This window comes from Cetorhinus maximus, chromosome 6, assembly GCF_964194155.1.
Source record: "Cetorhinus maximus chromosome 6, sCetMax3.hap1.1, whole genome shotgun sequence".
Classification (NCBI taxonomy): domain Eukaryota; kingdom Metazoa; phylum Chordata; class Chondrichthyes; order Lamniformes; family Cetorhinidae; genus Cetorhinus; species Cetorhinus maximus.
Window position 1 is genome coordinate 131,527,480 of NC_135884.1, and position 24,708 is coordinate 131,552,187.

Here is a 24,708-nt window from a genome sequence, read left to right on the forward strand (position 1 = left end):
GCCATTCCTTCATCATTGTTGGATCCAAGTTCTGGAACTCCCTACCTAACAGCACTTGATTGCAGCGATGCAACAAGGTGGCTCAACAACATCTTCACAGAGGCAATTAGGGATGAGAAACGAATGCTGATGCGCCAGTGATGCCGACATCCTATGAATGAAAAAACATCAATGACCAAGTGCAAGGCTGCCGAACAGCGAACGCCATTCAATCGCCACTCAGAGTGTCTGATCCAATAGCTATTGCATATTTTTTTTAATTGGGTGCAGACATGATAAAACGTCAACAGGACACATTTAAAATGTTTATTATACCACCCACCTCTGCCCTGCCTCCACCCATCTGCCACTGGAATCCCTCACCCATACCTTTGTCACTTCCAGATTCAACTGTTCTCAAGGCCTGTAACCTAACTTCTCTAAAATTCAGTTCAGCCTCTTTAGGTTCCCACAGAAAGACCAGCTCACCATAAACCCTCGTCTTTGCTGCCCTTTATTGGTTCTCATTTCATCAGCTCCTGAAGTTCAAAGCTTAAATTCCTTAATGCATTCATCCCTACCCATCTCTATAAACTCCTCCAGCCCAAAAGCCCCGCCAAATTTGCCCCACTTTGTACTATGGTCTCTTAAGCATCCTCTTCCTCCATTAACCCCAACATTGACAGCCATGTCTTCAGTTATCTAAACCTCTTCAGCTCTCTACCTCCTTCTTCATTAAGACTCTCCTTAAAATTAGTCTCTTGGGACAAGCTTGTGGTCACCTTGCCTCATATATTCTTTTTTGGCTCTGTTTCGATTTTTGCCTGTATGAACATTTTCCCACATTAATGCTACTATATAAATGGAAGTTATTCTCATTTTTGTTGCTGTTGATATTCATAGTAACAAGATAGAATGGTGAAATGCTCAACAATCCTCTTTTTTTCCAAATGATACATGCAACAGTCTAAAATTTGAAAAAGAGAGAGAAAGCTTCCAGGATTGCACTCTGCCTGCAACTTCAGCTTCTTTTGTCACCCATGCAGGCATTTTCTGTCTCAAGAAATTAAGTGCTTCATGTAAGTGAACCTAGTCAGCCACAATCTAGAAGCTATAGCTTCTCACTGATCTGCCATCAGAATCACATTTTATGAAATCATTCTACTTGGAGTAATTACACTTTTATGAGATTAAGCATAAGCCTAGAATTTGTAGTAATAATAACAGGGAAATCTGAAACTGACAGCAATTTCTGGAGTCTGTACATGTACAGTTAAATACTGAAATCCGGAAACTGCTGTCAGTGATTCTATGCTTCCCCTTCGGATGCGCCATTGTAGCCCCCACAAACTGCAATCAAGTAAAAATCACTGAACTGACAAGAACCTTTACGGTATCCATCTTGCTGTAAAAATGTACGTACTATCTGCACACACGGACACACTGCAGCTCGCCAAGACTTGTTCGGCAGCAAGTGCCCAAATGCACGAGTTCTAGCACTCAGAGGGACAAGGACAAAAACACGTGGAAACATTATTAGCTCCAAGTTTCCCTCCAAGTCATGCACCATCCTTACATGCATATATCCTGTCATCCGTTCCTCTTCGCTGGGTCAAAGTCCTCCAATCGCTTCTTAGTATCATTGTAGAAGTACCTTCACCACATGGACTACATCTATTCAAGGAGGTGGCACACCACCATCACAAGTGCAATTAGGGATAGGCAATAAACACTGACTTTGCCAGTAAAGCAGTAACTGAAATGTGGTTGAAACTCATTCAAGTTTCAAGAAATGGCAAGTTTTATTTTTGTTATCCATATTGATATGCAGGTACTCCAACAAAGGAAGAGTTAGAAGGGGTACAAACCATGTATATTCTAGTAAGGATAAAGGGCGTGTACCAAAGGCTGGGATTCCCTTGATAAACAGGGAGACTTATTAAAAGTTGTAAATAATAAAGCATTTAATCATTAAAAGGTAGGTAATATACATGGAAGGCAGAAAGATATAAATTTATAGGATAGCTACAATAAAAAATATTTGAAAGGCTAAATAAGCAAAAAACATAAGGGCAGTTGTCGTCAGCTGTCTCTTGATTTGAGGATGGCATCTATTCAGGGTTACAAGTTTCTGCCATGGGTCTTCATGTGACTGAGCAGGCCATTTTCAGACATGCAAATCTTTGGGCACATAGGGCAGTACGTCTCACAAGTTAGTGGGATCCAGGGAGTAGGATTTGCTTCCTTTTCTTTCCTTCTCTATCACCACTCTGCCTCATCATTAAAGTTTTGGAACCAAAGCATGATACAGCTTGATGGCGTGTTGTCGCCATTCTGAATGACTGGGAGGAACTTGCTACAACTCATTAAGGTCAATGCCACCGTACTTCCAGAAGAGCTTCAGAGCGTCTTTGAAGCGTTTTTTTAATCCTCTGGAAAGTTGGTCATTTGAAAGTTGAGAAAACAGGACCTGGCAGCGGATGTTAAAATTTTGATCCTTATTTTCAATTCCCTCCTTGTCCTTGCCTTGCCCCTCCCTATCTCTGTACTCTCCTCCAACCCCACAATCTTCTGCTATATCCGCCCTCCTTTAATTCTGGCCTCTTGTGCAGTCTTCCTGCACTCCTCCACCTCTCTCCCTCACTTTCCTCCTTTAAGACACTTTTAAAACCTGCCTCTTTGACCAGGCTTTTGGGTATCTGACCGAATATCTCTGTATTTCGCTTGGTGTCATACTTTGTTTTGTGATGCACCTCGGGACATTTCATTACATTAAAGCCGCTATATAAATATAAGTTATCATTGAAGAACCAGAAAGCAAGTGTAGAATAGTTAGTAGAAATTGCAATTCAAGAAAAACTGTAGTGAAGAAATCGATCTAAAGTGAACTATGACCTATCTTAACAATTTAGACCTAGAATCTAAGTGGCATTGTTGTTGTGCAGATAAACTGGTTTTTATAGGTAGTAGCACAAGCAGGTAAGACCATAAGGACAGGTAAACAAATTCTTAGGCCTGGATTTTTGCAATTATGGGGAAGTTGCAAAAATGGCAGACGAGCCCGAAAATCAGAAGTCCCGCCACTGAACATGGCACTTACCATTTTTGCAGGAGCACGGGAATAGGGTCAGCCAACGTTGCACGCGTGCACATGTGCAGAATTGACCTGGTAGGAGCAGGTCTGAATTTTGTTTGGATAGCCAGGGTACCCCACTTTGAAAATGGTCATGGGACACCTTTGGTGGAGGCCAGGTGCCCTTCGAGATGGGTAAGGTGCCCTTTGGGATTGTAAAAATTAGGCATGAATGTGTGTAAAAAATGCATAAACTCATTGGAACTGTGAAGCTTATTGGAACTGTCAAAAGTGTCAAGATTAACTGTCAAGGGGAACTGTCAAGATATGAAGGCATTTAAAACACCTGCCCTTTAACTCTTTAAGAAACTGGAATGTTAAAAAAATGCTACTTCACTGTCTGGTGACATGTGCCTTAGGGTTGCCATTACTGGATTAGTGCTACATGACTGATTTCGCAACCTTCCATTATCACACTAGGGTGTGTGCTATTTCACAGTTTGATTGACAGCTCCAAGTGGTAATGGACTCTTTGAAGTGGGACTATGAATTCCAATATTTGATTTAATAAAGGATTATGCAATTGAATGAAATGCCTGTTCTTATAAGAGATAATATAATTGAAGGAATGTAAATGTAGTAAATGGGTTTTTAATAATGAGTTTTAAAAAAAAAAACAAGTCTGTGATAGACACTTGGAACTTTGTTTTAGTTAATCTCAGCATGAGTCCTGAGGTCTGCCCATGGTGGGTGCTGGGTGAGTTGGTATGGTAGGTATAAGGGCAAAGTGGGTGCATAGGTTGGCATGAGTAGGGATTATGGTGACATGGGGCTATAAACTGTCATGGGGGTGGATGCATAGCTTGGCATGGAGGGTATGAGGGGCCATGGGGAATGGGAAAAGGCTAAAATGGGGGGCACAAGGGGCCATGAGGATTGGTAGGGGGCATTGGTTGGCATGGAAGGTATGAAGCTATGGGGGGGGGGTTGGTGAAGGGGTATGAGGGGTGAAGGTTGGAGGGATGGTTCATGTTTAACCTTTTTTTTAGGAACATCAGTACAGTGCCAGTGCACTGAGGCAGATCTTCCATCGACCCAGCTTCTGAACTCGTTGCGGGGTCAACTGGCCAGACTCCTAGGGAACCCCGCCACGCTGGAACAAAAATCCAACCTTCCAGGCCACTTTCTCTGTGTTTGGGTTTGGGGAGCTGGGATATGTCCCAGCACTCCTGACCCAGAAGAGAAAATCTAGGCCTTTGTTTCTTGTTTCCAGAGATGTCAGATGCAAAAGCAAGCAGGTAGTGTTGCACTCGTAGAAGAGCCTAGATTACAGTTGGATTATTCTGTACACTTTTGTGTATCTTATTATAGAAAAGCAAAGTAAGATGTTCAATGTAAATTCTTTACGATGCAACTCTGATTGGAAGGGCTATTAAGAGAAACTTGAGAAGTTAGCTTTTTTATCAGCTACAGAGAAGACGGCCAAAGTGGTCGAAATGTTGAAAATTATGAAAGGTTATGAAGTAAATGATGATAAATTGTTTCCGACGGTAACAGAGGAGCATAAAATTGGAATTCGCTCCCACAAACCCTTATGGCAAGTAAATTTAGCATGATCCTCACAGTATCCTCCCTTTCTTCTCCTTCAACTTATTCTCTTCAGATTCTATTTTCTCTTATTATTCTCCTCTCGCCTCTCTGTTTCTTGTCTATACAATAGATTCACCAATTCATCACTGGATGAAGAAGCCGTAAGATTAGGAAGGGAGATGATCATTGAATTAGCCTCACAATGAAGAAGAACTGACCTAGGCTGGTAAAGGAGCATCGGAAGTGGAAGTCAATGAAAAAGTATCACGGCAATTGGTGGGAAAATCCAGGCCCAAGACGCAAAGAAGTAACAATGAGAGGCACTGATGTCTCAAGCATGCATAGAGGCCCAAGAGACAGTTACAGGCACTAAGGCTCGGATTTTTGCTCCCGAGTCAAATAGTCGGAGGTGGGAAATTTCCTGGCTCACCTTGAGTGCCATGGGAGAAACTCACCCAAATGATGGGATCTTCATTCCGATGACACAGGTGCACGGTAGAGTCAGACCAGGATGCAGATCAGAGGCAGCTGCAGGGGCTGCCAAGTGCCAAGGTGGGCCTTTTAAACAGCCTGCCTTGGATCTCTGGGACTTTATCCCAATTGTTTTGTTAAATATTAGGCCCTCTATCCCTCACCGCTCACTCCCCGTGCCCCATCCATACCATCACATGCCCCCATACTCCCCCAATAGCCTCTTATACCCTACAATGCCAATCCTTCCCCCCTCCCATCTACCCCCATGGCCCCTTATAAACACCATGCCAATTTGATGCAACCCACCCATCACCCTTTTCCCTTACACCATCCATGCCAACTCATCCAGCATCCACAGTGCACAGACCTCAGGAGCCATGTGGAGATGAACAAAAAAGTTCTAAATATCTATTACAGCCTTTACTATAATAAAAAAAACTCCCATTCATGAAAGCCCATTCAAAACATTTACATTCCCTCCAGTACTTAATCCCTTATAAAATCAAACTTTTATTCATAATCCTACATCTAAAACAGCTCATTCTTTAATAGCCTCTTTGAGCTGTTAATCAGACTGTGAACTTACAGCCCCCTACTGAAACAATGAAAGCTTGTGGAAAGGAGCCAAACATTTATAATGACATAATGATAGCCCTTAGGGGCAACGTCAACAAACAACTATTGGAACCGCTAGAGCAAATTTTCTTCAACATTCACAGACAGAAACAGCCTATTTATTTTTTTATTTAAACGGCTGGGTATTGAGATAACTTCATAGTTTTACAGTTCTACAGGCCTTATCTACCCTTCAACAGCAACTACAAATACTCTAAAAACAAGTAACTCCAAAAGTGCAGGTTAAGGCCCTTGCTACAGTGAAAATTAGGTCTGAGATCAAATGACCCAGCTGAGTTTGGGTTTCCCTCTGTGTGTGTCATGACCTTTCCCTTTCCCCTATTGGCACAAGTGGAAGCTTGTGGAAATGGAAATGGGGAAGGACCTCCAGGTCTGAGTCACACGCAGGTCGGCAGAGTCTCCATGACTCTGCAAAAATCCATCCCTAAAATTGCGCCTGTGGAGAGCCCAGAAAACTGATTGCAAAATAAGGGCTAAGGGCTCAACAAAATTAATGTAAGCAAGATAACAGTAATGGAGAGGTTAATGTGTGACAAAGACTGGGCTTCCATCCCAGATTTTGAAAGAAGGTGAGAACATAGTTTAGGCATCTACAATAATTTTTTTTAAATTTATTCTTTCACAGGGTGTGGGCATCACTGGTTAGGCCAGCATTTATTGGCCATCCCTATTAAACCTTGAGGTGGGGGTGAGCCATCTTCTTGAACAGCTGCAGTCTATATGGCGCAGGTACACCCAGAGTTCTGTTAGGGAGTTTCAGGATTTTGACACAGCTACAGTGAAAGAATGGTAATATAGTTCCACATCAGGATGATGTTGGTTTGGAGCAGAATTTGCAGGTGGTGGTGTTCCCATGCAACTGCTGTCCTTGTCCTTTGAGGTGGCAGAGGAAGGTGCTGTCAAAGGAGCCTTGATGAATTGCTGCAGTGCATCATGTACACACTGCTGCCACTGTGCATCTGGTGGTGGGAGTGAACACTTGAAGTGGTGGATGGGGTGCCAATCAAGCAGGCTGCTTTGCCTGAATGGTGTCAATCTTATTGAGTGTTATTGGAGCTGCACTCATCCAGGCAAGTGAAGAGTATTCTTGTAGATGGTGGACAGGCTTCAGGAAGTCAGGAGGTGAGTTACTAGCCACATAATTCCCAGGCTATGACTTGCTTTTGTAGCCACAGTATTTATATGGCTGGTCCAGTTCAGTTTTTTGGTCAATGGTAACCCCAAGGATGTTGATAAAGGGGGATTCTGCAATGGTAATGCCATTGAATGTCAAGGGGAGATGGTTAGATTCTCTCTTGTTGGAGATGGTCGTTTCCTGGCACTTCTATGGCATGAGTGTTACATGCCACATATCAGCCCAGGCTTGAATGTTGATATGGACACGGATTGCTTCCGTATCCGAGTTGTGAATGATGCTGAACACTTGTGCAATTATCAGCAAACATCCCTATGGTTTAGAGGAGGTTTACTAGATTGATACCTGGAATGAGTGGGTTGTCTTATGAGGAAAGGTTGGACAGACTGGGCTTGTTTCCACTTGAGTGAGAGGTGATTTGATTGAAGTATACAAGATCCTGAACAGCCTTGACAAGGTGGACATCGAAAGGACGTTTCCTCTTGTGGGCAAGCCCAGGACTAGGGGTGCACTGTTTTAAAATTAGGGTTTGCCCTTTTAGGGCAGGGATGAGGAGAATTTTTTTCTCTCAGGAGGCTGTGCGACTTTGGAACACTCTGCCTCAGAAGGCGGTGGAGGCGGGGTCATTGAATATTTTTAAAGCAGAGGTAGATTGATTCCTTTGCCTAAAAAGAATCTAAGGTTTTCGGGGGTAGATGGGAATGTGGAAATTGAACCGCGAGAAGATTAGCCATGATCTTATTGAATGGCGGCAGGCTCAAGGGGCCGAGTAGTCTACTCCTGTTCCTATTTCTTATATTCTAACCTTATGATGGTGGGAAGGTCATTGATGAAGCAGCTGAAGATGGCTGGGCCTGGGATATTATCCGGAGGAACTCCAGCACACATGTCCCAGGACTGAGATGACTGACCTCCAACAACCACACCATCTTCCTTGGTACTCAGTATGACTCCAACCAGTGGAAAGTTTACCCCCCGATTCCCACTGACTTCAGTTTTGCTAGGTTCCTTGATGCCATACCCTGTAAAATGCCACCTTGATGTCAAAGCAATCACTCTCACCTCACCTCGCCTCTGGAGTTCAGCCGTTTTATCCATATTTGGACCAAGGCAGTAATGAGTTTAGGAGCTGAGTGGCCCTGGTGAAACCCAAATTGAACATCAGTGAGCAGGTTATTGTTCAGTAAGTGCTGCTTGATATCGTCGACATCTTCCATAACTTTGCTGATGATTGAGAGTAGATTGATAGGGCAGTAATGGGTTGGATTTACCCTGCTTTTTATGGACAGAACATAGCTGGGCTATTTTCTACATTGTTGGATAGATGCCAGTATTGGAGCTATATTGGAAGAAGCTGGTTAAGGGCGCAGCTAGCTCTGGAAAACAAGTCATCAGTACCATCGCAGGGATGTTGTCTGGGTGCAAGTATCCAGTGCTTTCAGCTATTTTTGCAGTATCCAGTGCCTTCTGTCATTTCTTGATATCATGTGGAGTGAATTGAATTGGCTGAAGACTGGCAGCTACGACGCTGGGATACTCAGGAGGAGACCGACATGGATCATCCATCCAGCACTTCTGGATGAAGATGGTTGCAAATGCTTCAGTCTTGTCTTTTTCACTGATGTGCTGGGCTCTCCCATCATTGAGAATGGGGATATTTGTGGACCCTCCTCCTCCAGTTAGTTGTTTAATTGTTCAACTCCTTTCACAACTAGATGTGGCCGGTCTGCAGAGCTTAGATCTGATCCATTGGTTGTGAGATCACATAGCCCTGTCAATCACATGCTGCTTCCGCTGTTTGGCAGACAAGTAGCCCTGTTTTGTAGCTTCACCAGGTTAACACCTCATTTTTAGGTATGCCTGGCTGCTCCTGGCATGCCCTCCTGCACCGTCCATTGAGCCAGGGTTGATCCTCCAGCTTGATGGCAATGATAGAGTGGGAGATAAGCTGGACCAGCTGGTTACAGATTGTGGTAGAATACATTTCTGCTGCTGCTGATGGCCCATAGTATCTCATGGATTCCTGGTTTGAGTTGCTATATCTATTCAAAATCTATCCCATTTATCACAGTGAGGATACCCTCCATCATGCCGTGTGGCACTACCAATGTGAAAACAGGACTTCGTATCCACAATGACTGTGCGGTGGTCACTCCTACCAATACGATCATGGATAGAGGAATCTGCGACAGTGGAGATTAAGTCAAATTGGTTTCTCCCTCTTATTGGTTCCCTCACTACCTGCCACAGACCACGTCTAGCAGCTATGTCCTTTAGGTCTCGGCCAGCTCAGTCAGTTGTGGTGCCACTGAGCCACTCTTAATGATGGACATTGAAATCCCCCACCCAGAGTACATGCTGTGCCCTTGCCACCCTCGATGCTTCCTCCAAGTGGTGTTCAACATGGAGAAGTACTGATTCATCAGCTGAGGGGGTGGGGGGTGGGTGGATGGGCGATAAGTGGTAATCAGAAGGAAATCTCATTGCTCATGTTTGACCTGATTCCATGAGTCTTCATAGTGTGCAGAGTCAATGTTGAGGATTACCAGGGCTATTCCCTCCTGACTGTATACCAGTGTGCCGCAATCTCTGGTCGTCTGCAGGGTATACCCAGGGATCGTGATAGTGGTGTCTGGACAGAGTCATACTCACAGAATCATACCTTACAGACAATGTCAGGCTCTGGCTTGACTAGTCTGTGGGGCAGCTCTTCAAATTTTGGCACAGACCCCCTGATGTCAGTAAGGAGGGCTTTGCAGGGTCAACAGGGCTGCATTTGCCTTTGTCATTTCCAGTGTCAAGGTCAATGCTGGGTGGCTCCATCTGGTTTATCGGTGCTTCTGTAGTGGTTTGATACAATTGAGTGATTTGCTAGGCTATTTCAGAGGACATTTAAAAGTCAACCATATTGCTGTGGGTCTTGAATTACATGTAGGCCATACCTGGTAAGAGCGGCAGATTTCCTTCCCTAAAGGTCCTAAAATCTTCTAACGTTCTCGTTTTGGGAATCGTTCCTTTAGATTTGAAAAATGGACATGTTGCTTCATTATTTAAGACAGCTGACAGAGGGTACTCAGGAAATTATAAACCAGTTAGCCTAACATCAGCTGTCAGGAAATTGCTAGAGTCTATAATTAAGGATATGGTGACTGAACACTTTGAAAATTCTCAGCTGATCTGAGACAATCAGCATGGATTAGTAAAGGTCCTGATGAAACTGAATTTTTTCAAGAGGTGACTGAAGTAGTTGACAGGGGAATGTCTATGGGTGTTATCTATATGGACTTACAAAACGCATTTGATAAGGTCCCTCAAATGAGACTTTAAGCTAAACTTGAAGCCCATGGAATGGAAGACAAATTATTGACTTGATTCGGAAATTGCTGAGCGGAAGAAACCAGAGATTAGAGATAATGGTTAGATGCTTTAATTGGCAGGATAAGACAAGTGGTATCCTGCAAGGATCTGTGTTGAGATCTCATCTATTCACTGTATTCATTAATAACTTTGATGATGGGATAGAAAAGCACATATTCAAGTATGCCAATGGCACAAAGACAGGTACTAACTCAGTTCTGAAGAAGAGTCATATTGGACTTAAAACGTTAATTCGGTTTCTCTCTCCACAGATGCTGCCAGACGTGCTGAGTTTTTCCAGCATTTTCTGGTTTTATTCCAGATTTCCACCATCTGCAATATTTTATTTTAGAGGGTATATGGAGTTAGGTCGTCTGACCTCATTGAATGGCATAACAAACTTGAGGGGCTAAATGGCCTACTCCTGTCCCTAAGTTCCTATAATGAGCATGGCTGGGACTCAAAGTGGTGCAGAACTCAAGCTCCAGACTCAAGAGCAATTGGCAGGCAGTTGCAGGGGAAAGTTAGTGCTGGAATTTCTAACATACAACTGGCAATCTTAAGTGATTTAGTTTTTTTCAGAATTATGTAATTATTTTAATACATTTATTAGGTAAAAGATTTGTTAAGCAATATACAGTGCACCAGGTCAGAATGCATCAAGGCAACTAAAAACAACTTTGAAACATTTCAACAGTTTAGTTAATTATGTAGTACTTGGCTTTCCATTCCCAATCGGTAGTGGTCAACGTCAAGTATTTTTATACATTAAAATGATTCACTCTAATTGTCTTACATAACCATTCAGATTTAAGGTGAGATAGGCACTAGATACCAAACTTTATTTATAGTTCGTAGAAGCTGGTCTACACACCCCTCCTGACACCCTCAGCCCAATTCTTACAGACAGTCCCTGGGAATAATAGAATAAGTCTACTATTCACTTTTCATAGGCAATGGCCTGCTTGTGTTCATGGAGTGAAATTGTTCAAGGGCCATGCTGACAGCATGGCCTTGCACAGTGCTGGCTCATCAGGTGCACTGCTTATGATTCCCCATCATTTGGAAGTAGTGAAAAACAGTGACAAAATTTTCTGAGACACTACATCATCAGTGGAATCTTGAACATAGTAGCTGCCAATCATGGATGCAATGCATGCTGCTCTTATGTATGAAGCAAAAGGCAAGTGAAAGGATTAGGAATTATTGGTTATCTGACTGACGAGGGTATGTTTTTTGTTTTAAACTGCAAATTTCTGATATGAGCTGAGGCCTAAAACTTTAAAGTTTAATTTACAAAGATACAGCCTTCTCCCAGTTTGTTTTGACATAAGAAAAAGCTGGAGCTGCCAAGATAGGGATAGGACTACTATACTGATGAGCTTAGCAAGGCTTCTGGTAAGGTCCCATTTGACTCAGAAAAGTAAAAGCCCATGGAATCCAAGGGAAAGTGGCAAGTTGGATCCAAAATTTGTTCAGTGGCAGGGAGCAAATTATAATAGTCCACAGGTGTTTTGGTGACCGGAAAGCTGCTTCCAGTGAGGTTCTGCTGGGATCAGCATTAGGTCCCTTGTTTTTCGTGATATATTTGATTTAGAACATAAGAAGCATGATTAAGAAGTTTGAAGATGATTCGAAAATGGGCCACGTGGTTGATAAGTGAAAGGATGTAGATTGACTGCAGTATGATATCAATGAACTGATCACATGGACAGTAAACATGAGCGAATGGAATTCAAATGCGGGGTCATGCATAGGGGAGGGTAAAGTAGGTGAGTGAATACACAATAAATGATAGAATACTGAGAAGCGTAGAGAAACACAAGGACTTTGGTGTGCATGTCCACAGATCCCTGAAGGTATAAGGACAGGTGGATATGACAGTTATGGTGGCATATGGGATACTCCCCTTTGTTAGCTGAAGTATAAGTTATCGGAGCAGGGGGGTTATACTAGGACTATTATAAAGTATATAATGTAGTGTAGCGTAATGCTACATTACACCACATTATTAGAAGAGTGTAAGCGTAGTAGAAAGGGTACTGAGATTTATGAGGATGTTGTCAGGAATGGAGAATTTTAGTTATGAGGAAAGAATGGATAGGCTGGAGTTGCTTAATTTGGAACAAAAGAGGCCGAGGGGAATTTTAATTGGGGAGTATAAAATGAGGGACTGCTTCCCCAGGAAGTGTTTTTTTAAATATAACAGCAGGCATCTGATCCAACAGAATTTCTCTCTGAGAATAGAGCACCAGTTAGAACCAGTAGTCCGTCCATATGAGACACCTCAGCATAATCCAGCAATTTTAAACACTAGCACTGATGCAGGGACACACGCATTGAATTGCATCAACCTATTAAAGCCTATGATATATTCTTTGTATCTGTTTCCAAAATCTGTCAAAGTCCAACCATGCCTCATAGGCACTTAACAGGGCACCTTTCTTGTAAATTTCATCTTAAAAACTCTAATAGAACATCCAAATCTTCATCACTATCCAACTGGTGGGTATCCAGTTCACAAAATACTTAACCTCTGACATTACTTCTTATAGGAAGTGAAAACGCCAAGGCTATATCTTGCTTCCCTCTTTGGTAGGGACGTAACCCATGTCCACACAACCGCTTTATTCTTCCACTGATCATGTGGTTAAGACTCCAAGAACATAGGAGGTTAATCACACCCCGACAATTTGTAGTGCTTTCTGCCATTTTCCAAAATGGCTACTGAGATTGTAATTTTCTGTCTGATATTTTTTTCCTTTAGCTTTCAACCTTCACCTTTAGATAACCATCCTCTGCTAACATGTTATAATCATGAAAGCCGATCCTTACACTCATATTTATTTACAGAGTTACACATTACAAGCGTATACCTCCTAACCAAACAACCAGTTTCAGTCTGTGTCTATTTCTAGAGATTCAAGTGATTTACTAATTAATGCCACCATCTGCATACAATTAATGAGTGGAGGGCAGAGACCGTGGGGTGAGTAAGGAGTCAGAGATGGCAGAGATGGAGGACTGAAGCCAGAAATTGCAGAGGTGTGTGTCAGTCAGCAGATAGCATAGCCTGTAAAAAAAAATAGGCTTCTTGGGCCTGGAAGAGAAGCTCCTGTTCCCCCTGACCTAGAAGAAAAGCTATAATTGAATTACCTTATGAATCTTGCCCTTCAGCCTTCTTTTACCTTTCAGTTTTTCTGAGCCCTGGGAAACCAGGCCTCCATGAGTTAAAAAATGAAAACCCTTTTAAAATGGAGCCACAAAGCCTCCCTAAATGTTTTCACTGATCAATCCACCGCCTGAGATCAGATTGGTAGCTCACTGCCCAACCAGCAAAACATACAACCAGCATGCAGATAAACTTACCAACAATCATCTCTACTCCCAGTCCACCTTTCCTTTTCCTCACAAATTTACTTTGTGCAACCAATGTTGCATAACCTTTGCAGTGCCACCTCTAATAAGTTTTGGAAACTGCTGTTGATTTTTCAGATTATGCATGTCATTAAAGGTTTTTCCTAACCCCTGATTGAAAATTATGGATTGTTTTATGTCCATTCTTTTGATTATCTTCTTGCTTATTTCATGCACCATTGAGACTCTGCTCTTGATCATGATCAATCATCTCTCATTCCTTTGGATGTTTCCAAAGTGTTTGACGGGGGTCTGCCACTGTGCATTTTTAAACAAGTTACCATTACGTGAGCTCACAACAAAGCTGTGCTCATGGCTAGAGTGTCCTCTCAAATTGCCCTGTTCTCATTGATGGCTCATCTTTTGACTTTACTTAAGGGTTCCTAGGGTTCTGTCCTCTCTCCTCCTTCATACCATTGACCTTCTACTCTCATCATTCAAGCTGTCTCATTTTCTGCTGATAATTCCATTCTGTATTCAACTTCTTTCATACTGTATGCTGTCAGTGCTCACAATCTTCAGCCCTCTCATCATGTGCCTGAATTGCTTCATCTTGATCCCCTGCATGCCAGTGACAAAAAAAATCTTGTTTCTTTCAATTCTTGAAAGACATAATTCCTTCACATCTTTGAGAAGTTTTAAGCAGCAGCTCTTACCTTTGATTGCTCCACTCTTTCATAATCATATCAACATTTTATGCTTCACTTTGCTCTGACCTCTGCATCTTCTCTATTGCTAAAGCTACCTCAAAAGAAGCTCTGTTTCCTTTTTCATGCCAAACATTTATTCCCCCATTAGCAATTAACTCCATAAACCTCAAGCCTGACCAAAGGTTTTGTTCTGAATGGTGGTGCCTAATCTGGGAGGATTTTCTTTTTCCACACTCCTTGAATAGAATAAAACAATTGCAATTTGATCAGTGGGTCTTCTCTCACCTCCAGTCACTAAAATCTCTGCCCCCATCACAATCTTTCAAACTTCTCTTGTTTAATCAAAACTTCTATGGGCACCCTTCTCTAACTTCCAACTCTCTTTTGAAGATCCAAATGTAGCATCTCAGAGCATTGTTTCCCACAATTCCACTCCATGGAAATCACAACTCATCGCACAGTCTCTTCCTCTAACTGATTCTTGCCCAAGACCTTAAATGGAGAATTCCTCATTCCTCTCAATTGTTCCTTCTTTCTGCCATGATGATGCCTATTTAGGCTGACAAAAATCTAAACAGTACTTTCAATTTCTTTTCAACTGTGGTGACATCCTGCACTACAAGCCTCAGCCTTTTACCTTGGTTTATGAATTCTAAGAAATTTAAAGTATGAGCAGAGAACTTTTGTTTTTAAAACTTGACTTACCTAGAGATACATACTTTCCTTGGGACTTTTAGCAAATGCAAGGCTTAATAGTCAGGTGAGTTGCACATAGATACTGCATTTTAAGATAAACTATTTAATTCCCACTCCATTTAACACAAATTCTATTTTAATGAGTTTCTGTGATGGAAAATAAACATGAAAAAAGTATCAGATGACAATATTCTTTCAGAGTATCTTTTGGTAATTGTTATGCATTTGGGGGAATAAAGCATTTCACTGGGAAGGGGCAAAAGGGGGAAGGCTGCACAATAACATGTGATCATATCTAGATCAATACAAGCCAAAATATAAACAAAGCAATAAATAAACCAATGAGTATAACACACACCATATTTATACAGTAGTAAATGGGTTGTGTATTGTATAACAGTAAATACTCAATTTTGACATTTAACTCTACATTTAGTGGACAAGCAAGCAGTACAGAACTAATGACGAACCTTGTTAAACAGGAGCAAAAAGCTTTTCCATGTTAAAACGCTAATGCATTTGGTAGTATTGATTAAAATGTCACTTTTATTACAGTACAATAATGTTCAATAGTTTGCACTAACCAATCAAGATAATAAACTTGATTTTCCAATACCTGAAATTATACTTCTATTCAGAATTTGTCTTAAGAAGTAAATCAACATTAATTTACTTTTGCTGTGGGACCTCTCAATTTAATTGTTTGCTTTATAGTCTTCAGAACTATTAAATTTAGGTCTTCACATTACAGCCATAAATACAAGTAGCAAGAGGATAAGTTATGCAGCTGACCTTACATACTCTGCAGGTGAAGAAATACACAAAGTTACAACTAGTTGATTGACTATGTTAAGTTCATTAACCTTTTAATTCTAAGACCTGGGTTTGAATGCAGTCTTGATTGATGGCAGGAAAATCTCGCTCTGCTGGCTGCAATTGGAGGTGGTATGTAACTTTCAATAGACTCAACCCACTTTCTCGTCTTCATGAGCCTAACAACACAAAACTGATACTGGCTGGCAATATCAATGTTATTCCCAACAAACCATTAAGTGAGATAAATGTCTGCAGCTACAGTTGGCGAACAGACTATAGATTTATTTGCTATTGCCAAAAGGCCATTCACAAAAATATTACATTACATACATAATGCAACTTAATCACTCAACAAATCACCTGAAGCAGTACAATTATGCACGATATGGTCTTATTTTCAAGTATTGCCTTATTTTCAATTTTGCACTTTAATTTTGCATTTTAATTATACAATGACTGCAAACAAATGACCTTATAAATAATTAAATGGTCTTTCAGAATAAACATTTTCTAATTTAATATGATTAGGAACTGGAACCAACCGCAAGTGTTTCTTCTCTTCCATCATTTAAGGCTTCTAACCGGTGTAACCTTTCCTGATATAGTGCTCGGAATTCACCAAGTAGTTCCTGCATCTCTGGTTGAGGTGCAGTTCCAACATCACCACTAATTCCAAATCTCGCCGCAAGATCTCCTGCTGAAGAAAATTCAAATTACAGATGTGGAAAGAAATGTTGTATTTTTAATTCTAAAATACGTCCTGTACATCGAGAGAGAGACAGAGAGAGGAAGGGCAAGCAACAGGGAGGGGGTGGGGAGGGCGACAGGGAGAGAGGGAGAGTGTCAGTGTGTGAGAGGAGAGAGCTGCTTAAGTGAATTGGAAACAGGCGTAATCAGAGGAAACAAATATTTAGCTTTAGATGGAAATGTGACTGTAGGCAAGGAGGTAGCTCGCAGACTCTCTCAGGAATCAGTCCTCTGGCAAATACTGTTTGCAATGTACTTAAGTGGGGAACTTGAAGTAACAACAGGGGGAAGGATGGGAGAAAAAAATAGAATAGTATGTTTCCAAACATGTGACTGAACAGGTATAATAATAGATGCCCTGGAGTAACTTTGTTATAATCCCATGCAAATAAGATAAAAGCAAAATACTGCGGATGCTGGAAATCCGAAACAAAAACAAAAATGATCCCTTCGGTGCTTTTTAAAATATTTCTTTTATGAGATGTGAGCGTCGCTGGCAAGGCCAGCAATTGTTGCCCATCCACAATTGCCCTCAAAGGTCCTGTATATTTCCACATTTATATCAAGCCTTCTCACTACAGGTAAACAATTTGCACATATTTTTAAGTGAATTTAATTTCACCCCATATTGAACAGCAAGGAGACCTCTACTACAACAAGAACACACCACTCAGACTTTTCAAAGAAGAATTTTAATAACATGTAAAGAGACACATCATATTGGATAATGGGTTCCTTTGGGATGCAAAATTATTTTGTTTACAACATCAGTGAAAATATTGCTCTTTTGGGAGTTCTGAGTAATAGACAAAAACTGCTTGGAAGTCAAAATGGCTTGTTTTTAAGTAATACTGACCCACAGAATTTTCATTGATATTGACTCGCTATGTCACTGAGTAGCCCTCAAAACAATCCTGACTAGGTAATTCACAAAACTATTCGTGGCAGTGAATTTCAAGCATCTTTCAGGGATCTCTCAATCCAACCTCATTATAAATACTTAAAAATCTACACATTGACCTAAATGAGACCAGAATAATAAATACTGAAACCGTACTAGAAGTACATAATTGCAATTTTTCACACTTGCTATGAGCTCAAAGAGTACAGTGCTTCTAATGCAATGTCTTTATTAGAACAGAATGTAACATGGCTGCATCCAATCTGTGCCTCATAGCACAGGTCACAGGACTGCAGTAAGCCAGGTAGAACTTTTGGTACATGATTGCATTTCAATCCCAAATATCCCCCCTTTTCACAACGACCAAAAGACAAATTTGCATACACTATTAGGTGTAACTGAGTTACCCATATTATCCACCATACACCCACTGTTCTCATGCATTAACAAACTATTCATTATTATTGTTAGTCTCTGTACGTGCATTGCACAGTCATAAAATCGTGCAAGCCTCTTAATGGTACACGTGCATGTTGTCATTGGCTGATGTTCCCTCTCTGGCGAGCATCGTTCTCTTGACATTTTTTGTTGCCATGGTAACTGTTTTCATTACATTTCCATTGTTGGGGCCCAGTGGACCTCTGGGAGTGATGGTCATTCTGTACTTTGCACAGCAGGTGAGATCCCATCTTCCTGATTGGCCACCTACAGTGAAGGAACAGCTTCTCCAGTTGTTTATATATGCCTGCAGTCATCATTTTAATAGTCACAAACAATTTATCACTCATAGACTTGACACAGCCAACTTGTGTATGGTATCTAGTGATTCGTCAAAACTCTTCCGCTGATATCTACCCAGTGGCCATTTATATAGGCATGTTTTGCTTCATTCTAGCCAAACATTTGTGTGCAAAATGATTTGGTTTCTTGTAGTCAGAATACTGCTCTCCCCACGTTGACAAGCCTTCTTTTCCTTTGTGTGATGTCCTACACAATAGTTGTAACCTGCCCTTTGTCCGTGATCATTCTGCTCTTTCAGCCTGGAATGTCTATCAGCATAATGTAAAGCCTGGTCTATTCTGCCATAATTTTGTGTTAGCTGCTGTTTTACAACTTCTACACGTCAATTGCTTTCTTGAGAGTGATTCTCCTCTCTCAGTAGGCTTGTTCTCACGGCAGGATCTCTTATGCCTAAGACAATCCTATATTTAATGAAATCATCTTTTAGTTGCCTGAATTCACAGGATACTGCGAGCTATGTTACTGCAATCACATACTGATTAATAGACCTTTTTTCACATTGAGCCCTAATGTTGAACACATAGGTTCAAAGCGTGCCTTCAAGGCTTTCAAGGTTTCTACTATCTGTTTTTTTCTGTTCTTCAGAGAGATTTAGGGTGGAATACAATTTGCAGCAGTCTCTCCCCAACAGTGCTAAGTGTTGCTATGCGTATTGGCTCTGGCCTGTTAATTCAATCTGTTGCAATCTCATAGTTTTGCCATTACAAGTAGAAATATTGCTAGTTCTGCTACATATCGCCTTTCATTTCGACACAAGCTCAGAGAGGAAAATTACCAGCTATTTTGACTCACACACTGATTGACTTGCAGTTTGTTTGCTTTCCTTTCAGTGGCTTTTTCAGCAGATTTCTGCAGCTCTGAACTTTGTGTTCCTCTTTCAGTAGCTGTAGCTTCTCTCCAAAATTCAATCGCAGCTCTACTTCTAACATCATGTTAAGAGCTCAAAGAGTACAATGCTTCCAGTACAATGTCTTTTATTAAAACTGAATGTAACATGGCTGCCCTCAGCCTGTGCCTCATAGCAGAGGTCACATGACCTCAGCAAGCCAGGTAGGACCTTTAGCACATGATTGCATTTTAATCCCAAACAGTGCTAGTGTCATCAACTCTTGAATAATGAGGGAAAGCTAGTGAAAATTCTGGAACTACAGAGGATACTTCCAAAATAAAGAGACAAGTTGCTGTTATGTGAAGATGCTTCTCTCAGGACCATGCAATATATCTAAACATTACTCTGATGTTTAAATGGCTCCATAACTGAGATGTAATGTCTCTCTTTTGTGATAATTAAAGCAGAGCATCTATGAAGTTTTTGTGCACCCATAATATAGAGCCTAACAATAAGTTCTGCTGACTTCCTTCCACAGTAGAAGTTTTTAGTAAGGTTTGGTGCATTTGTTTACATTTAAGGCCGGTGATCGTGTAGGTTTAAATAATTGCACAGATATGAATAATAAGTATCATTACACGACCATACAAATGGCTAACTCAATCACTTACTCTCACTATGATTGCACTTGGTGTTCAGTTTTCAATTACTTCAACAATTGAACAAACTGTTAAGGTTATTTTAGAGGCCTGCAATTCTTAAAAGTCTCTGATATATTCCCAGGCGCTTCTAAATTAGGATTAAATTTATGATTCTCATTACATTGCTTTAGCTTAATTAAAGTCCAGTTTATCTGTTTACTTTTAAATCTGTAAGCACAAGCACCTATAAATTAGTGGATCAACACAAGTATATCTCAACTGCTCTAAATTAACTGATCTAAAGTGGAGAGGCACTGGGGAAACAGTAAATGCTTAAGCATCCATGGCTTAGGGAGGAGTGAAACAAACCAAGTTTCCTGTTCCCAATTGCTATCCCAATGTCCCCTTCCCAAAGTGCATGCTTTTGAGTAGTAGATGAGGAAAAAGATAGGGTTCAGTTGTCATGCTGTCAAAAAACCTGCCAAACCTGTGTGTCCAAACTCACACATGATGAACAGCTACTTGAATGAGGCATGGAGGTGTCCCAGTATCTGTGAAAATGTGGTCTATCGTGAATTGCCATCTTCAGCAGAGAAATGTCAAAGCAAAAAATTGAAAACATAGTAGAAAACAATCTCTGAACAAGAGCAACTTTCTGTGGAGAGTTTAACGGACAATCACTGTGCAACACAGCTACATCATGAAAGTAAACCATGGGGCTGTTTAGTGTGAGGGGTTCTTTTTACAAAGCCAACAGTGGAATGGCACAAACCAGCCAGCAATTCACAATTCATGGGATATCTCTTCTTCGCCACAAGTTTCTGGGACGATTTGCAAACTAATAACGCCGAGCATCATTCAGATGCTTTTGTTTTTCCAGCAAAATCTGGCCCATTAGGAAAAATGTTTTATATTATCAGCAAATGTTTTCAATGTAACATTATGTAGGAAATGCCTTATATTGCAAAACACATAACATAATACAAGTAGGCTTTTGTACACATGACAAATAGTTTAGTCTTGGCTAAGAATAAGCTGAAATAATTTAATTGACATACCAAGAAGCTAATGCACTAAAAATTCAAAGCAGTTGTACTCCACTTTTGAGTTTAATATTTCCCACAGATCTAATACATGTTTAAAATGATGGAAGATTCTCATGGTAATTAGTGAAAGGTTGATGAATCAGCAAAATAGGACATAGATTCAAGAACCACAGAAGGTTTCAATACAGATGGCAGCCATTTGGCCCATTATACCTTTACTGGCTCTTTGATAGATCTAAAACTAATCCCACTCATCCAAGCTCTCCCCATAGTCTTGTATCTTCCCCTGCTTCAAATATTGATCCAATTTTCCCTTAATAGATGCATTAAAATAATCTTGGGAAGAATTATTCCCTAAAGCAAACCTTTTCCTGTTGTTTTGCTGATCATACATATATGCCTTCTAAGTTACAGACTTCAATGACCAATGAAAATCATTTTTCTTCACTTACCATATCAAAGCCACTCAATTGTGAGAATCTTTTAGAATTCCTTGTAACGTTCTGTTTTAATGCAGAGAGCTCTAATTTCTCTAGTCTCTTCTCACAACTAAAAACTGTTTTGCAAGATATCTTAGTGAGTTTCTTCTGTCCTCCCTATATGGTCTTGACATAAGGTGCTTAGAACTGGATACAGTATTCTAATGTGGTTTAACCAACTATTTGTCATTCATTACCATTACTCTTTTGTACTCTGTGCCCTGCTTTTCAAAAACAGCTTTAACAAAATGTCTTCCATTTTTAAAAGCAAAATACTGATGTTGGAAAACTGAAATAAAAACAAAATACTGGAAACACTCAGCAGGTCTGGCACATTCTGTGGAGAAAGAAACAGAGTTACCATTTCAGGGCTGTGACCTTTCATCAAACTGGGAAAAGTTAGAAATGTAATAAGTTTTGGGCAAGTGAAAGAGGAGAGGGTTAGAAGAGTATCAAAAGGGAAGGTCTGTGATAGCGTGGAGGGCAGGAGAGTTAAATGACAAAAGGTTTCATAGTGCAAGGCAAAAGAAAATGGTAAAGGGACAAGTAAAGGAATAAAAGATCTGTCTAGAGAAGGTGTTAATGGCAGGATCCTCAATAGCTATCTTCCAAAAGAAAACGAAAGGAAATGAGAGAAACAAGAAATAAAAAAAACCAAACAGCTGAGAAAAGGAAACCAAATGGGGGAAAAGTTACAAACTAAAATTATTGAATTCAATGCTGAGTCCAGAAGGCTATAGAGTACTGTTCTTTGGGCTTGCATCGAGCTTCATTGGAGCGCTGCAGGAGGCCAAGAAAGGTCAGAGTGGAAGATTGCAGAATTCTGAGGTACAGAGGGATCTGGGTGTCCTGGTACACAAATCACAAAAAGCTAGTGTATAAATATAGCAAGGGCTGAATCTTACCTATGTTGGGAGGGCTGGGCGGGAGTGGAGCCAATCGCCGCCCGCAATCGGCTGTGTGCCATTTTACACATGCCGGCCAATTAAGGTCCACCTAGCGTAACGTGCAGCCAATAGCGCTCTGCACTACATGTGTGGGCGGGGGGAGGAGGGAGAGTTGGGGCCTGCGCTCTTTCGCGCATGCATGTGAAAAAGCACAGCAATCTCCCTGAGGCATGGAGCTGCTTCAGGGAGATTAAGTTGATAATGAAACTTTTTAATAAATGAACTAAAGAATTACTTAAACATGTCCCCTCATGTGACAGTGTCACATGAGCTGGGGCATGTTTGTGCATTTTGCAAAATTTATTTCATTATTTTATTAAACCTTCAGGAAATCTCAGCCCACCCGTGGATGAGGTTTCCTGAAAAACGCGAACGCCGCTTGGGCTCTTCGCCTGCCCGCCAATCCCTTAAGGTTGGGCAGGCAGCACTGTTAACAACGTCAATTACTTTTTTAATGGCCTTAATAGGCCTTTGACAGTTCAGCCGGCGCACGTCCGCCGAATGCAATATCGAAATGATGCGCGATGACGTCGGGACGCACGCCCGACATCGTTTTACGTGTCAGCGTGTTGGGCCCGCTCCCGCACACCGACGGCAATATTCTGCCCCAAGTGATTAAGAATGCAAATGGAATGTTGCCATTTATCACAAGAAGAATGGAATATAAAAGTGGGGATAAAAAACAAAGTGCTGGAAAATCTCAGCAGGTCTGGCAGCATCTGCGGAGAGAGAAACAGAGTTAACGTTTCGAGTCCATATGTCTCTTCTTCAGTGCTAAAGAAAAGTAGAAATGTGATGGGTAATATGCTATTTAAGAGGGAGTGGAGCAGGTGGAGTAAAATAAAAGGTCAGGATTAGGTGGGAGCTCAGGAGAAATTGAAAAAGATGTCATGGACACAAGACAAAGGATGTGTTAATTATTTTTTTGGTTTCAAATAGTTTATTGTATGTACAGGAGTTGCTGCAAAATGAGTAAAATTTAATCCCTGTCATAAGCTTTTGCTTCTTCAGCTTCTTACAAGGCTAAGAAAGGTGTTGATTGTGGCATAAAGGTATGATAGCAGAATGTGTTAATAGCCAAAAAAATGGTCAATGCTCTGTGAAAGCACAACATAGAAACAAGTGACAGATGGCCCTGTGGGGTGGTTGGAGGGGGGTGGGGAAGGAAGAGGGTTAGGGCAAAAAGAGGATTTTTAAATAAACGTTAAAAAACACCAGTGCTTCCCGAACTATTTTCCAATGTGATCCCATTTTAACACACACATGTACACACAGTAATCAGCTCCTCCCACCGCCCACCACCCCCACACACACATCTTTATGCATTGCCCTCCTCCCTCCCTCTCCAAATCTGGGCTGTCTGTTGTTGCTGGTGTTATGTTCCTCTCACTATGAGCTGCTGATGACTCTCTTCCCCCCGACCTCTCTTTTTCTCTGGATAGGAAAAATCTCGTCCAACTAAATATTGGGAAGACTGAAGCCAAGCTCTTTGGTCCCCACTACAAATTCTGCTCCCTAGCCACCAACGTTATCCTGAAGCTGAACCAAATGTTTGTAACCTTAATGTCATACTTGACCAAGATGAGCTTACAATCACATGTCCACGCCATCACTAACACCACCAATTTTCAGCTACATAACACTGTCCAGTTCCACCTCTGCGTTAGTTCATCCGTTGTGAAACTCTCATCCCTGCCTTTTTTACCTTCAAGATTTGGTTGTTCTATAATCTCAATTTAGGGAAGGTAGAAAGTGGGAGACCAGCCAGCCATGTCCTAACTCACACCAAGTTCGCCCATTTCCCCTGTGCTCACTGATCTAAATTGACTCTCAGTTAAGCGATGTCCCGATTTTAAAATTCTTATCCATATTTTCAAATCTTTTGCCCCCCCCCCCTCCTTATCTCTGTAATCTACCTCAATCCTACAACCCTCTGAGAAGTCTGTGCTCCTCCAATTCTGGCCTCTTCAAGCATCCCCAATTTTAATTGCTCCAACATTGGTGGCTGTGCCTTCAGCTGCCAAGGCCACAAACTCTGGAATTCCTGGTAGGATTCCTGATAGGAATCTGCCTATCACTCCTCCTTGAATACACTCCTTAAAACCTACCTCTTTGATCAAGCTTTTGGTCATCGGCCCTAATATCTCACTGCAGTGTCACATTTTGGTTGATAACACTCCTGTAACAAGGTCACTATATAAATATGCAATAATTGGTTGGGCGAGGGTGGAAGTGGTAATGTGCACACAGCCAACTTTTAGATTTTAACCAGGGCATGCGTTAGAAACTGGAAGGAGCGAGTGTCTATGGTGAAAAGGAAACTGGGCATGTGGGAGCGACGCTCCCTCTCCATTGCGGGTAAGAACCTGGTCATCAGGTGTGAGGCACTCTCACTGTTGCTGTACGTGGCGCAGGTCTGGCCCATTCCACACTCCTGCGTGGTGGCGATCACTCGAGCCATCTTCCGCTTTATCTGGAGGTCAAAAATGGATCG

The 24,708-nt window shown here is 41.3% G+C and overlaps 1 protein-coding gene across 1 annotated transcript in view; it reads right to left on the reverse strand.

Moving 5' to 3' along the window:
* The window catches only part of pmfbp1 (polyamine modulated factor 1 binding protein 1), a 967,668-nt gene that overhangs the window by 937,539 nt on the left and 5,421 nt on the right, over positions 1-24,708 (reverse strand). The window contains exon 2 of the mRNA XM_078544531.1: positions 16,366-16,517. Within this exon, the coding sequence (XP_078400657.1) occupies positions 16,366-16,517 (152 nt within the window). The remainder of the gene's footprint in view (positions 1-16,365; positions 16,518-24,708) is intronic.